The sequence below is a fragment of the Lycium ferocissimum genome, chromosome 6 (genome assembly GCF_029784015.1).
Source record: "Lycium ferocissimum isolate CSIRO_LF1 chromosome 6, AGI_CSIRO_Lferr_CH_V1, whole genome shotgun sequence".
Lineage (NCBI taxonomy): Eukaryota > Viridiplantae > Streptophyta > Magnoliopsida > Solanales > Solanaceae > Lycium > Lycium ferocissimum.
In genome coordinates, this window is record NC_081347.1 from 9720174 (window position 1) to 9736410 (window position 16237).

Sequence of the window (16237 nt, forward strand, 5' to 3'; positions counted from 1 at the left end):
ATCTACTAACAATAACAACAAACATACCTAGTGTAGTCCCACAAGTAGGGTCTGGGGTGGAGGGATGCACACATACCTTACCTTTGTGGGTGGGTGGGTGGGTGGGCGGGCGAGGGTCTGGGTTCATATCTACTATTTGTTACAATTTTAATAGATTTTTACAAATTAATTTATACCCCACGTGGAAAGTACTCGGTTCAGATCATCAAGTTACATCTGTCCCCGACTGTTGATGATCTTTAGGGTGTGTTTGGTGATGAAGGAATATGTTTTCATGGAAACAATTTTCCCAGAAAATGTTTTCTCGGAAAACAAGTGGGTTTCTTATTTATGTTTTTATTGTTGGAAAAGTAAGTAAAAAAAAATTATTTAAAAATTATTTAAGTGTAATCTAGCAAAACACTATTGGGGGATAGGGTGGCGAGTGGAGGTTCGGGGGTGGGATGGTCAAGGGTTGGGGGTTGGGGTTGTTGGTTTGGTCCGGAGGACATAATGAAGTTAGAATGTCACTTATGAAACTTGTGCACACCCAAAGTTGGAGGTCATACTTGCCGGCTGAGGGCATGTTTATGTATTATGCCTAAGTTATATGTAACTAATCAGATGGTCAGAATATTTACATTATTTTGCATACTTAAAGCTACACCAAATAGCAAGAGTAGTGAAACATTTGCATTGATTCCATGGCCTGGACAAACATATACCAATAAAGCATCTTAGATTCCATTCCTCCATATAGTTTACAAGATTTAAATTTGAATGGTGTTCCAAATTTTCCTGTTAGATTTCTGTAGCTTCCTTCCAAACCAATTGAAGAATGTTACAAATTGCAATTCCGGGTCTAGGCATTACCCATTGTAATCCAGATGTATTAACATATACCACAAGTACCTTGCCACTATACAAGGACACATGATTAGGATCTTCCACGTCTCTTTCACACATATAGCTAGCCTCTTGCACCTGATGCACTGAATGGATTCCTTTTTCCTCAAATTGTCTTGAGTAAGGCAAGCTTCATGTAGAGTTATCCAATCAAACTGGAAACTTTGGTAAGGGCTTTACATCTCCGTAGTTGTTGACAAGGCGAAGGTCTAGACTACCGTTTGAAGCTAAATTACCCACTACCATTTCCTTTGCATTTGACTATAGTAAATTCAAGGGACGAGGTAAATCTAAAATGATCATGGATTCCTCTATCAAGGAGTGTGCCTCAGCCAATGAATTAATCTTCCATCCATCTCCCACTTTATAGTAAATGTTTTCTTTAAACTATTCCTATAAGTTCTATATATGTTTCCAAGGGCGTACACCAGATATCGTTGGCATGGACAAAAATAGATGTTAACAACCTTCCTTGTCAGAGAATCATCTTTTGCTGTTATACCTCCATAGCCATTTATATAGGAGGCTCATGTTGCATAGCCCTTCCATTATTTGCAGTTTTGCACCCAGACTACCATACTTTTTGGTACTATCACTTATTCTTCCCACTTTTTCGAATAATATTTATGCTTGTTGTTGCCTCTCCAAAGATGTTGAAATTTTCTATCATCCAGTAGTAATACTTTGGTGCTTTCTCCCCATCTTAATTTTACGTGAGCCCTTAACACTGCTATAAGAACATGCATATACATACTTAATTTGCACTGTCAGCCTTTATATTGCTTACAAGATTCCTACTAAATTCCACTGGTTCATACCAATCACTGCAATCTTCAGCATGATCAAGTGACTTGAAGTATTCATCTGAGGCAAGGAACTAGGTAATTTGTTCCAAGCTGGTTGCTCAATAGATTGAACCAACTTGTATTCATGTCCTGTAAGACTAGGCTTAAATTAGTGTGCTGACCAATTCTGGATCGACATTTTCTTGTTGTTGCGGAGTAATTTGATTTCCTCCAGTTGTTCTTGAGAGAAGGAAGAACTTCTCTATCTAAATGCAAAAATATTTATAATCTGGCCTACCTGGTGGTTTTCTATAGCTCTCAGGACACTAATGCTTTCAGTATTTTTCCTTGCTAAAACTGAGTAGCCTGGAATGTGGCCATGTATATCTTCCACATGAAATAAAACTAGCTCTGGCCTCTGAGTAGTAATTTTTTTTTTTATTGTGAACAAAAGTCCATATTTGGAAAGTAATAGTTCCCAAATTATTCTACAGATTTGAGTGGTAGGGATACTTATTCAACTACCATGCGTAGCTTCTTTTATCTACTCATTTAGGCACATATGGTTTCTGAATAAAATAGACATATCACAGCAGATAGCTTCGGCATTTACTATTTCCGCGTCACTTCTGCTTTACTGCCTATGAATGTGAAGACTTTGTTCTATTGTTTGGGAGAATATTATTATCCAATAAATCGACTAAACTAAGTATGGATAGTTTCATCATTAGACAGGCTTTTGGCCACTAGATCCTTGATTGGCTTGCAAAGCTTTAAGGTTAAGGTCAAGACCTTGTGATACGTGATGTGTGGTGAATCTGCTACAATGATGGTGCGAACTTGGGGGTAAACTTGCATGATGCTTCAAAAGGGCCATCCCACTAACTAAGAGACTAGGATATAGATCTCTTTCTTACATAAGGTTCTCATGATCTGTGCATATACCCCAAATATGAAATGGACGGAATTTCTTTTGCAAATAGTATCTACAGAAAAAAAAAAAAAAAAAAGACATTGAATTTGTAGAAAGGATGCAACATGGTGTGGATAATTTAGTTACCTAAACATTAGATCTCATAATCAATGTTTTAGAAGGTAAACTTTGAGGAGCAACAAACATTACCATTCTCAAAAAAAAAAAACTTTGAGGAGTAACAACATTGCCCATTCTGCTTTGCAGGTTCTGTTTGTTCACAAATACAGTGGTGGCATGGTTCTTGGTTCAGTGCTCCTTATTTCATCTCTTTATTTTTCGTTGGCTGTTGTCATCGTCTTCACCCAACACTTAACTCTAGGATATACGGAGCCAGAAGTTGATATGAAGTATATCGGTTTACTGATATTCTTAGTCGGGATCTGTGGCAACTTTTATCATCATTATCTCCTTTCCAAGCTCAGAGACCAGAGAGAGAAGGGCTATAAAATTCCCCAAGGTGGCCTTTTCAGTGTGGTCATATGCCCTCATTATCTTTTCGAGATTCTTGGCTTTATAGGGATTTCATTCATCTCCCAGACATCATTTTCGTTTTCCTCTGCTGTGGGTGTAACTTTGTATCTGGTGGGAAGAAGCTATGTTACTAGGAAATGGTACCTTTCCAAATTTGAAAATTTTCCTAAGAATGGTAAAGGCTCTGATTCCATTTGTTTTCTAGAAAAAGAATGATGTACTTCGTCTCAAAGTTCCACTATGTAATAACACTTTTACCATGTATGAAATTGTTAGCAGCACAATTTGTAACCTGTTTTATAAACTTATCCATCACTGACTTTGACTTGGAACAATGTGAAATATACCGCAGGCAGTATAATTGCTTTGAGCATTTCTGTTTTGAGTCTTATTTTCTAACATTGCCTGTAAAAAGGGTGTCCGAAGGTGTTGATAAAGATCCTTTTGTATCAAAATCACCTTTTGGCAAGTCCATTTTTGTCCAAAATATACCTGAAACTCCAAAGCTATCCAAAGGTGTTTTTAGGGGGTGAAAACGTTAAAACCTCCATAAACTATCATCATTTTGTGACTTTTCTATTTAAATTATTGGGTGTTCCTGTTAGCCCCTGGAGTATAAATCCTTTCAAATTTAAAAACCCCTGGTTGAATACGTGGCAAAATATTTGGGATAACTTGTTGAGAGGCGCGTGGGAGATGAAAAAAGTCGGAAAAATGAGTCCATTTGGCACAATGAGATTATGGTAGTTCAGGGGGTTCTATGAACATCCAATAGTTTTAGGTATGGAACTCACAAGACTGTGATAGTTTAGGGGGGAGTTTTCAACCTATTCCCTCAAAAAAAAAATCCATGTGTACTTCCACTTGGAACTCTTTGGAGGAGCTTTAGGGGGGAGTTTTCAACCTATTCCCTCAAAAAAAAAATCCATGTGTACTTCCACTTGTAACTCTTTGGAGGAGCTTTTGGAACGTGATGTTCACGTAGCATGTCATATTCCTCTAAGAGATATTTTACTATGAGGTCATGGTAGTTAAAAGGGGTTCTTTTAACACCCAATAGTTTAAATAAGAAACTCGTAAAACGGTGATAGTTTAGGGGACTTTTAACCTGTTAACTCTTTTATACAAACCTTTTACCACTTTGCTCATTGTTTTGAAAGATCTTCTGGTCGGATGCTCATATTCTTTAACCCTTTTCTTTTAAATGGGAATATATATACTTTCTATGACATATCTGTATTTCTTCTTCCTGAGCAACTTGACCATATATAATTAAACCGAAATTCAAACATAGTCCTATTGGAAGATGGATTACACTCATCTATTCATATTTGACTTTCAAGGGAAATTAAAGTTCCAAGCCTTCCAAAACGAAAAGGAAAAGGAAGCTAAATTAATAGAACTTTCTGGCGCAAATTCAAATTAATCAAGCCTCAAAATGAGTCCCGGAAACCAAAAAAAAAAAAATTAGCAGAGCTTAGTGCAATAACACTTGCGTTGGATGCCAACACAGTCACCACCAGAGAAGCCTTCATTTCGGCAAACAAGAGCACAATTGTGATCACGCAAGCAGGGACCATGATAGCCATGGCTAGGGGACATGCACACTCTTGCTTCTACTTGTGGCATTATTTCCATTTCTGCATCCATATATCAACAAAAAGAATACTTTATTAATTAGTTGATGAGATAAGAAACAAATATAACTCCGTCTATGTAACCTTTGCAAACATGAATAGTTTTACGTCCGAATAAAGAAAACGAATTGAGGTAAATTGACAAAGTAAAAAAGAAAACAGGAATTAGATACGAAATTTGTCACTAGCAGAATTAGTTGCTAACATGATTTTTTGATTATTTTATTGCTAATCCGTCGTTAAATAGGATTAGCTATGAAATTTTATTGTATAGTGATAGAAGTTGTCCGTAGTTAATTCCTGTTTATTCTTATAGTGATCAGTGGCGGATCCAGGATTTTTACTCTAGGGGTTCGGAAAAACCAACAAAAGCTAAATAATAATAATAATAATAATAATAATAATAATAATAATAATAATTTTGAACCTAGACGCTTATGACAATTTTCAGCACCTATGGATTCACTTCAACTAACCATTGCGTATTTGTTCAGGGTATTCAAAAGTTAATATATGTACATAATCACAAAAAATCTACCCTATATACACATTGTATTTTCTTGCCGAGGGTGTTCGGGTGAACACCCTCTCTACCCCGTAAATCCGCCCCTGATATTGACGATCAATACTAAAATATACTATCTACTATGATGAATCTGGATGAATATTATGATTTATATGTCTGTTCCAACAGATTATTTAAGATTGGAATGTAGTTGGTTGATTGATTAGAAAATGCCGCTCTCTCTATAATCTGGTTTAATCTTGTAGTCCAAATTATCCTGTACCATGAAGTATTTGAAATAATAGTAATCACTAAAATAAAAAGATCTATACAAACCATCGAAGTAATTCCATATCCAACGGTCCAAAGATGAAAATCTTTATTGTATATATTTTGAATCATTCATGAACATCACAGCAAAAATGATTAAAACATTTATAGTTTGTACGTAAATAAGTAGCTGTGCAGCAAAATAAACGAAAAAGGCTACCCATGATTGATGAAGGGACACCTACCTGAGGCAAAAATCATGAGAAGCACAAAGAAAAGCCCAAAACATTTCCTCTCCATTTCTGAATTGATTTCAACTACTAAGCTCACAATAATAATACTTTGAGAAGAGAAGGGTTTTTAGTTCAAGGTGGGAAGTGTGTTAAGACCACTGCTATATATAGATAGAGGAAGGTTATTTCAGAAAATTAATCTAGAAATTAAACCTTAATTAACATGTCCAAAGAGAAAATTTGAAAAAAAAAAAAATTGATATCTCAGCCAGGGAATCTCTACTTTTGGTTGGAAAAAAAATCACGTGAGGCCCATACTAAACATGATAATTTCGTCAGAAAGAGTGGACATTAAACAAAATTATCCTGTACATGGCGTGTATTGGCTGAAGGAGAATCTTCATTGATCCAAGTATATACAGGGGCAGATTTTTTAAACTATCTGTAATTAATTTTAATCTTGTGATAACTTGGTTATCAATTTTATCAGATTAACAATTTTCCCAATTTATTTGATACACTTTTCTTTTAGTCCGTAAAAAAATGATACTTTTTTATATTTAGAAATAATTTAACTTAAAACTTTCTCTTTTACTTGTAATGGAATGATATACTGTCACACAAATATCTATGATTTGTTTTAGAAATTTTCTGTCTTTCTTAAATTCAGTGCTTAGTATCACATACTACTCCCTCCGTTCACTTTTACTTGTCCACTTTGGACTTTTCATGTTGTTTAAGAAATAATAAATGGAGTATATAATTTACTAATGTACCCATATTAATTGATGCATATTTTTATTGGATTTGAAAAATAATTTGAAGTGAGTAATTAATACTATGGGTAAAACAGGAAAAAATAAACTGTCTTCTCTTGATATGCTAAAAGTGACAAGTAAAAGTGAAATCTATTTTTAGAATAATGGACAAGTAAAAATGAACAGAGAGAGTAGTAAATTGGGATGGAGAGAGTAATATTTATCAAGAAATTTACATGTAATTATCTAGTAAATAACCTGATTGTATAAATTTTCATTTACACTTAAACTCAATCTTGATATATCTGGCTCACGTGCTTGTGCAGAGGTACCCATACACTAGGCCACAAAATTATCCAACTATTCATTGCGTTGCTTGTCCTATGCTATATTAATATTTTTTCGTGTCTCTGACTTCTCATATTTCAATGGTAATGTACCATTTCTAAGGAAATTTTAGTTGCATTATATTTGCGATTTTCATGAACAGAGTGCAGTTAAGTTATCTTATAACTTGCCGAGGTAATCTAGTCGCAACAGAAAAGGTTTAGAAATGTTATTATTGAGAGTTTAAAATTTGTACACTAATAATTAAATCTTTGAAAAATACTTGCTACACTCATATCTATGGAAAGATGGTAAGTTTTATTCTTCGCAACCTTACTTTAATCAAAAGACTAAATGTACATCCAAATAAGGAGTTTCATATTCGTATTGACACATCACTCTATGTCATTGTATGTATGAGCACAAGAAAGGACCGCCTGATCACAACATGATTTTGTTTGTTCTTCGATCGGTTGAAAAAAAAAAATGTCTTTGGCAATTGAAGAAGCACTTCAATAAATAGATTTCAAGCACCAAAGTTGATATTAATGCACTTGTAGTTACCAGTTAGTGATGGAGTCAGAAAATTCTAAACAAGAATATTCAAAAAATAATAGAATATCACACATAACATTTGAACCTATGAAAAGCAAAACAATAAACCCAATGGATTGATTCCGTGAAAATTCTTGTTTAGAATTTTCTGATATTCTATTATTTTTTAGAATATTCTTGTTTAGAATGTTATGTATTAATTACATGACAAGAGAAAAAAACTTAAGTTATGTATTTTTACTCTCTAAATCGCTTACAAAACTAAAAGAAGATATCCAACATTATCATTATGGTGGTAAATTGAATTTCTTTTGTTAGGATTAGCGTTGAGTTGGTTTTGGTTTGGACTTTATTTGAGTTCGTTAAGCACATCCATAGATATAAAACTTATTGACATTCAAAATTAAGTTAGTTTCTAATAATATGATAATAGATAAAAAATTACGAAAAAAATTTAAGAAATATTTATAAATTACTTTACAAATAAATATTTTTATGTATAAAATATTTTAAAAATTGAATACGTGTAATGTCGGGTTGGTTTGGTTCGGTTTGACTTTTTTTAGTTAAACCAAACCAAACCAATTATGGTCGGGTTTTTTTTTCCAACACCAAAAGTCAAACCAAACCACTAGTCGGGTTTTTTTTCGGTTTATCGGTTTGGAATATTTGTCGGTTTACTTTGTACACCCCTAGTGATATTCATTGGCCCTTGGTTTCTCAAGTTCAACTACTACATTAATAAAAATTGTTGGCTATAGTACTGACTAATAATTGTAATGTCATAGGTTAGCTGGAGAAATGCATTAACCAAATTCGAGTAGATGAAAGTGCCAGAATTACATTTCAACGACATTACACTCCACCTACAAATTACATTACTGTATTTTATGAATGAACATAGCACACTGCTAAACTTTGGAAATTTTAAAAGAGCACATGGTAATGTGCTGGAGACAACTTATTATAGGCAACAAATCTGCAATAAACTGAAAAGGTAATGAACAGATTCCGGAAATATATCATGCCTCGGAATCCATGGCCAGAATAGTACTGAGATTCATTGGTGTCATGTATTGTGACGAACCAGTCAAGATTTGTTGCGCAATTATTTTATTTGCCCTTTCGGATGGGTGGAACGGATCCCAAAATGCGTACACATCTCTATTCGGGCACAAGTTAGACAGTGGTGTACAGAGGCCAAGACCATTGTATGGCCCTTGCCCACAACATGCTACCTTTGATGTTATGAATCCTGCCAAGAACAGAATTAAGGTCAATATAACAGGATATGTGAATTTAAAGCATAGGTTTTAGGAAATTAAACTGCTTACCAAATGCTTGTGGATTAGTGATGAAATCAAGGTGCATTGCTCGTGTATTTGCAGCAATGAAAACATTGCTGCCCACTTGACTGTTAAGGCCCTGCAACATTTGAGTAAGTTGCGGGTTGAATAGGGCTGCAGCTCGTTGCAACTCGACTGCACATTCCCCGTTCCTGCTACGTTGGGCAAGTTCTGCTGGGACACAACCCAATGGTCCAGTACCGGTCACAAGGACTCTACGAGCTCCCATATCGTAAAGCCTCTGCAATAACATTGTAAAAGCAATATTAGAAAGAAAAGAAAAAGATTAGTTTATGTAACATTAAAAGTTCTCTATATTTTCTACTGGCATATAAATAAAAAAGAACGAGAACTCAATAAAAAGGGGTGTTTTTTTTTTTTTGGGGGGGGGGGGGGGGGGTGTTGAGGGGGAGAGGGAGAGGTTTACATTTAAGTGGAGTATTTATCTACCAATACAAGACTCTGCATAACTTCAAACAACTAAATGACATGTGCATTTAATATTGTGCTCACAAAATAGACACCCATTACTCCAACTACATTAATGTTATCTGAATCTTTCTAGTGACATGTCATTTTGACAACAGCTACCAACATCAGTTGCCAACCGATTATCTTGGTGAAAAGTTATTTTGATAGTAACTGTCATATTGAATGAAGACCCTTATACTGCACTACTGCAGGTCAATGTTACGAGGCCAAATCAGAGGGGTCGTCTCTGATATTATCCCTATTTTTTACTGAACTTCTACAAGAAATCATGTTACACTTACCATCAAGATTTTACGGTATTCTGATATAATAAAAGGGACATAATCTTGGAGAGCATATTGGCGCGACCGTGCAGAGTTGGGCACGAGATAGTAGTTGTTCACAAAGTCATTGCCTCCAAGAGTAATAAGAACAAGAGCTTGATTTATAAGTCTTTGGGTACTTGCTTCTCCAATTTGTGCACTCACTCTGCTCTGGTATTGCCTAAAGTAATCCAACTGCTGCGGCATTCGAATTATATTGACCTGCATATATAGCATATTTACATATTAAACTAAAGTGTATCTAACTAGACAAACAAATTAAAATGTTTAAACAAGAGATGTTAGCATATTAAATGGAAATAATTGAATTTGGACTAGTGTTTGTATGTACAAATTGGATGCCAGTGTCATTTAAAATTCCAATTCCAGCAGATGCAAAGTTGGCACCAACAAGAAGCCTTTGTCCAGTAAGCTGTGGACTCAAGTAAGGCAGTGGTGATTCTGAAGAACCAATTTGCTGGCCTGAAAAAGTAAAATAATTAAAATTGATTAACTGTGTGGCTAAATATGTTGTAAATGTTGCTCTTCTGTTCAGTAAAAGATAAGAAAACTCATCAAGCTAATTTTGTATCAAATGGTATATACAGATGTTAACCTTCTTCGTGTTACACACATGTCTTGACAACTCATGTATGTGAAAGTATGTAAAATGTTATACCTTCTCATATAGAGTTTTAGATTGCCTGATGCATCAAAGTTAAAGAAACTTCTACACTATCAATATTCTTTACTTATAGTAACGAGTAATTTATCTTATTTTCCATGTTAACTTAGTACTTATTTTTATGGACGGTTATCAATAGTAATTTTTTTAGGTAACTTCTTTTTTACATTATTTGTATTTGTATATAAAAGTTAAACTCCTAAAGGAAAACTATAGGTAGTCTGTCTAAAAGGTAAGATAAATAATTTGCAAAATAAGATAGATTACCTTCTACAATAGGTTAAAATTACAATGTCAGTGATAAGTTAAATCCTTTCATAGAAGAGGCGGTGAAACACAATTAGGTGCTAGTGTGAAAAACAACCAGATGCCCGAAGGACCCACATTCTTACTGGGTACGAGAAAGGGGGTGTGATGTGAGCAGCCTATACTGGTGCTCGAGCTGTGAGTTGTAAGTTACACTAAGAGCCCGTTTGGATTGGCTTATAAGTTGGCTTTATAAAATTTGTTTTTTTTTTTGTTTGTTTGAAATTAAAGTCATTTTGCGCTTACTCCAAAAAAAAATAAGACATTTAACTTTATCTAAAAGAAATTATAAGCCGAAAACAACTTATAAATAAAAAAAATAAGTTGACTACCCCAACTTATTTTTTTAACATTTTATGTTCGCAATTTTTAAGCTATAAGCCAATCCAAACGGGCTCTAAGACAACTTTGTTGTTATTCTAAAGGTCCCCTTATGCTAACGTACAAAGCATCCCTTGTTGACACATGGTGCGGGAAAGGACAACACCTAAAGGGGGTGTGATGCAGGTAGTCTAGCATGACGCAAGCATCAGTGGCTGATTTTACTTTGTTTGAACCTATTACCTAGAAGTCACGTAGAAATAATTTTACCGTTGTTTGAAAGCTCTCTTTTGCTAGTGTACATTAAAAAACAAAATAAAAGCTGAGTAAAATGGACTCAGCTGATAATGTCAGGAATGTTGAGGCCATTGGAGAAACGACCAGTTGCCCTGCGAGTTGGAAAATCAATGCCATAAGGAGGTGAATCTGCCCTTGCAGTAGTGGCCAAATAATTATTATTGCCACTGTCAACAAGTGAGTCTCCAAACACAAAAAATGCCCGAGCCTCAGTTTGAGAAATAGCCACTCCCAAAATCAAGAAAAGGCTTGAAAAAATGGAAATAATAGAGCTAGTTATGGCCATTTTGACAATAGTGTAGTCACAAAAACACCTACAAAGTCTTTAAGTGTTTTTGGGGAGACAGATATAATTAGTTTGTGTGCACTTGCTAGTAAGCAATTACACAGGTATATATATAACATGCAAAGAGAGTGAATACTTGAGGGGTGAATTAAATGGACCAAGTTGGCACAGTTGGAAAGAAAAAAAAAAATGGGACCACAGAGCCAAATAAGGAGGAGCAAAAATTATAGAGGTAGTTTGATGTATTCAATTTGGACAGTTGAAAGCTCTTTGGGCAGTATTGTAGTAATTTCTAATCATAACTATTCCTTTTTTCGAGCCTAAAACTAATCTTTCCTTGAAAGTTCAAACCTTTTACAACATTTTATACTCCATGCCATAGAGGGGATTCAGAATTTGAACATTATGAATTCTAAATTCTACAACAATAATATCAAGTGTTAATAATTGGGTTCTACATTTAGGATTTATACATATTTAGTGTACTCATAACACAAATACGGTGTTTAGGACAAACCTACTGGGTTTGGACAAACATAAGTTAACTTTCCTTCTAGCTTCGCCCATGCATGCCTATTCATATTATATGTCTTTTAAGATTTTTGTATACCCTTAAAAAATATCTAATAACCTTACTTATAAGAGTATTTGTCTAGAATTATTTTTTATCTCATCGTAAACTTCTAATATACTACTAAATTGCAACAATAAAGATAGATCTTTGAGCAATTCTAAACTAATATCTGACATCTTCTTTCTAATTTTTCAGACCAGAGGTAGGCGTATATCTTCAACCCACCCACCCACCCCCACCCCCCCCCCCGCCCCCAAACCTGCAATTTTGCACAGTTATCGTTTTCTTGTAAGAAAAAAAAATCAATTAGTAAAAAGAGATAAAATCCTTCTTTTATGAGTCTTCAATTTTCAATATTTACTTTCATTTTCCTGGTTGGTAACTCGTTGAATTTTGTACACATTTAGCTATATATACATATACACAGTATATATTTATGGTTAAGATTTGTACATGGCGGGTATATGTATGTTGTTTATTAATGTAGGGGGGAAGGGTAGTTCAGATACTTAAGGCCTTGTGGAGAAGACGCAGTCCATGTGATCAAAATAAGTAACGCCAACGAATATATCAACTACTTATTTAAGTTTACATGGAAATGGTAAGAAAATCAAATAATGTAATTGTGTTGGTACAAATTAAACAAAATTAGCCTTGAAGATAGAGGCTTACTGCTACTTTGACTACAACAATAGACTATCCTGATTACACCCCCCAAACCCCAATCCTCCCCATGAAAAATAAAATTAGCATAAGCCTTAGTTTTTGGTACATTTAAAACTTAGCATCAGCCTATGCTACTAAAGGCCGATTAATCTGGCCGAATTTCTAAAATTTGCTTCTTTTGGCTTCTTTTTTTTTCAAAAAATGAATTTTCAGAGAAATAATTGGGAGAATGGTGTTTGAAATTTGGATGGGATGTGATGTTCGGCGTAAAATGCTTGCATTTAGCCGATTATTATCTTACATTTTAGTACATTTGCTATCGTTTGAATATTACTTTTGCCGCTTTGTGCTTAATATGGTGTCGTTGATGTTTAGGAGTAAAACGGAGGAAAAATGAGCTATTGTTGATCAAGGAGCTTTGAAGTCTGAGTAAGAGCCCCTAAATTCAATCGGAATTGAGTTTGGGAATCAAGGACCAAGTGTGCACGAGAAGAGGTGAAGAAAAGTGACAAAAAATGGAAGCGAAAGTTGGCTCGACGTGGCTGCGACGTGCCTGCACAAGTAAAAAATCACTGAAGCAAAACTCGACTCCTTGGAAAATCCTCCTGGCGCGCATGGGGTGACACGCAAAGCGGCGCGCCAGGCCAAGTTACGTGATGTTTTCCCTTTTCGATCGGGATTTGGTTTTAATTATTGCAGACTTCATCCTAGACTATAAATAGACGTTTTTAGGTTAGAAACAACGTCTTTGGGATATTTTCTTAAGACTTGTAAGCTGTCGTTCTTATTCTCTCTTAGGTTTTATTTTATTTTCTTGTTTCAACCCTAGATTATTCATGAATTCTCGTCCATGAGTAGATAAACTTCTTTATTCTAGGGTTGTCGCAAAAGACATTGTTGACACCCAATTTTGTCCCGTCTTCCCCAAAATATCTATTTATGCTCATAATATTTTGGCAATTTAAAAAATGATTATTTGTATTTTACTATAATTATTAACTTTTATTAATACCGGCATTTTATTATCTGTTGTAGTCACTATTTATTTATTATCTTTTATTTTATTACGTACGCTACCACTATTATTTTTTATCATTATCATTATTATTATTATTATTATCATTGTTATTTTATTATTACGGTATTATAATCGCGTTTGCCATTTCGGCATTTTTAACGACTTATGCACACGCGCGCATTTATCTTCTCGCAATTAAATAATAATGTTTACTTACTGTTGAATTTCAAATACATTATCGCACGGCTATTACGACGTCATTTTATTTTATCTGAGTACTAATAAATACATACTTTTATATGGGATAATATTTTTAACACGCGGTAGCATATAATTAATAGGTCTCCATTTAGAATTAGAAGCCCGTTGTCACCTAAAATAATACCCTACCCGTTAATGACCCAGCCCAATCAATCTTTTTTTTCAGACCAGCCCCTATTGATTCGGTTCATTTACACTCAGCCCACATTTTTAATTAATTGACCCCAGTCCATTTCGTCCAACCCGGCCCACACCACTATCACCCATTCTTCTAACCTAATGAACTACACTATTCTCATCCGCCGTTTCCCCTGTTCTCTCTCTTCTCTCTTCTCTTTCGTCTCCCTCTCTCTCCCACGCGTCTCTCTCTTCCTTTCCTCTGCGACCCTCGGCCAAAATAGCAAAGTCTCAGTCGACTTTCACCTTCCCCAGACCGTGCATGGTCGTTTTGGGGAAGGAAAATCAATCTTCGTACCCCCCCCCCCCCGCAGTCAATCTTGAAGCGTGTCGTTTTTGTTTTTCTTTTCTTTTTTTCTGCTGGCATTCTGAAAGTTTTAATGGTTTTCGTTCGTTTGTGAAGTTGAAACCTTGTCTTATTAGTTTCTTTTCATTTTCGAGTACAAAATTTTTAATTGTTTTGTTGTCTTCTTCATCTGGGTTCTCTGATCGAGGACAGTATTCTAACGTTTTGAACCTCAATTCCCGCCCAGCAAACCCTAGAAATGGGGCTATAAATAATCGTTTTACGAAAATTGAAAGGGGCCCTTTTTTTTTTGAGTCATCGGGAAATTCCAAAAAAAGAAAAGGTTTGGGGTTGGCTTAAAACCTTTCCCCTGAAAAATAGTTCTATTAGCAGTTGCAATATGGGTCAGTATCGAGTCATAAAAATATTAAATCCTGTTTTGTTTTTGCTTCGGGTATTCGTTTGAATTCGAGCATACGCAAGTTCGAATTTCGAAGTGTTTCGAGGTATATCGGAAGCTCGAGCCTCACTTCGCTGCACCCGAAGAAGGTCAGTAAACTTCATATCTTTTTTTTTACCTTCCAGTTCTTGTATGTAGTGTGTTTTTATGCTTAATTTGCCGTTTAGCTCAACATGTCGATAGGGTGTATCTAAATGCGTATATGATGTTGTTCTGTTTGTCTCACTTAGTCGCTTGTTGTTAGTTTGCACATTATATATTAGTTCGGTTTAAGACATGTTTGAATGTTTTGATTAATGTTTAGTTTCTTTGTATACTTATAGTTTTTTTGTTAGTTTAAATATGTACAGAAGTATTGTGTAATTTACCCCTGTTAAGAATGTGTCCTGTGTTGGTTGAATGATCTAAAGTAGAATTCAGATATGTTAACTTTGAATCTGGTTGCCAGTATGTGGTAATCCAGTTTAGACTATTATTTGCTTGAACACTGGTCCTGTTAGTCTATTATTATAGTGGATGTAATGCTGTGATTGGTCTGATGCATTATAGAAGTTGACGTTATTATGGTTTAATGTGTTCTTAACCCAAAATTGTCCATTATTTTTCGAATAAGTCTATTTTTTCTACCCAAATATATACTCGCGTACCTCTCATCCCTCAAGTTGCTAAAGTTGAAGCAGATCTGGTCCATTCCCTTGTTATTTTGGTTTTGATGCCTATGTAATCATGAGTAGTTTGTTCTGTGTTTAGCTATTTAGTTTGTTTGCTTAGTGTTGCAGTTGATAAGAAAACTTAGATTCAGTTATTTAGGCAGTTGGTAAGAAACTGTATTTAGCCTTTAGTTTGTTTGCTCAGTATTGTGGTTGGCATGAAACCATGTTTGGTCATTGAGTCTGTTCTGCTCAGTGTTGTAATTAGTATCAAAATTACACTCAAAGTGGCCTAGTTTGTTTGCTCAAGTTTGAAACCGTGATCATAGTTGAAGGAGAAAGACCCTCCTGTGTTGCTTAGAAATTGAATTGCCGAGCCCGCTTAAAATTAGTTTAGTCCAATGAAGTTTTTATCTGATGAGTTATTTTACAGTGAAGTATGGTTGGATGTTTGTTTGGCTTAGCATAGTCAAAGTATGTTTTATGTTACCCTAGACTAAATCTATCCATGTTAAAACATATGTAGAATATCTTGTTAATCATGGTTTATATGTTATATATGTGTTGCAGCTAGTGACTGCATAATGAATATTAAAAAAAAATCTGCTGACTTGTTTTGAATTTACATATTACATATTTAACTTTATTCATCGATTAGATACTAATCCTTATCTTTCTTTTATGCATGACTATCGCACACGAGTCCGA

The 16237-nt window shown here is 34.8% G+C and overlaps 2 protein-coding genes and 1 pseudogene across 3 annotated transcripts in view; 1 reads left to right on the plus strand and 2 right to left on the minus strand.

Annotated features, from left to right (window-relative positions):
• Window positions 1–3492, plus strand: part of LOC132059268 (uncharacterized) — a 56827-nt gene extending 53335 nt beyond the window's left edge. For both annotated transcript variants that reach the window (XM_059451833.1, XM_059451832.1), the window contains exon 2: window positions 2851–3492. In XM_059451833.1, the coding sequence (XP_059307816.1) occupies window positions 2851–3333 (483 nt within the window). In that variant the 3' untranslated portion in view covers window positions 3334–3492. The remainder of the gene's footprint in view (window positions 1–2850) is intronic.
• A 919-nt stretch (window positions 3493–4411) lies between these two features.
• Window positions 4412–5909, minus strand: LOC132060632 (defensin-like protein 1). The gene is made up of 2 exons (XM_059453614.1): window positions 5775–5909; window positions 4412–4757 (listed from the first exon to the last, which is right to left on the minus strand). The coding sequence occupies exons 1-2, from the start codon at window positions 5827–5829 to the stop codon at window positions 4585–4587; spliced, it is 228 nt and encodes a 75-aa protein (XP_059309597.1). The 5' UTR covers window positions 5830–5909; the 3' UTR covers window positions 4412–4584.
• Window positions 5910–8223: 2314 nt separating this feature from the next.
• Window positions 8224–11530, minus strand: LOC132059271 (GDSL esterase/lipase At5g33370-like; annotated as a pseudogene).
• Window positions 11531–16237: the final 4707 nt, after the last annotated feature.

What these genes read in the sequence shown, in the direction of transcription:
- LOC132060632 (XM_059453614.1), bottom strand. Translation starts at nt 5,829, where the DNA reads ATGGAGAGGAAATGTTTTGGGCTTTTCTTTGTGCTTCTCATGATTTTT. An exon ending in TCTCATGATTTTTGCCTCAG is followed by an intron (nt 4,758 to 5,774) that starts GTAGGTGTCCCT and finishes ATATGGATGCAG; the next exon opens with AAATGGAAATAATGCCACAA.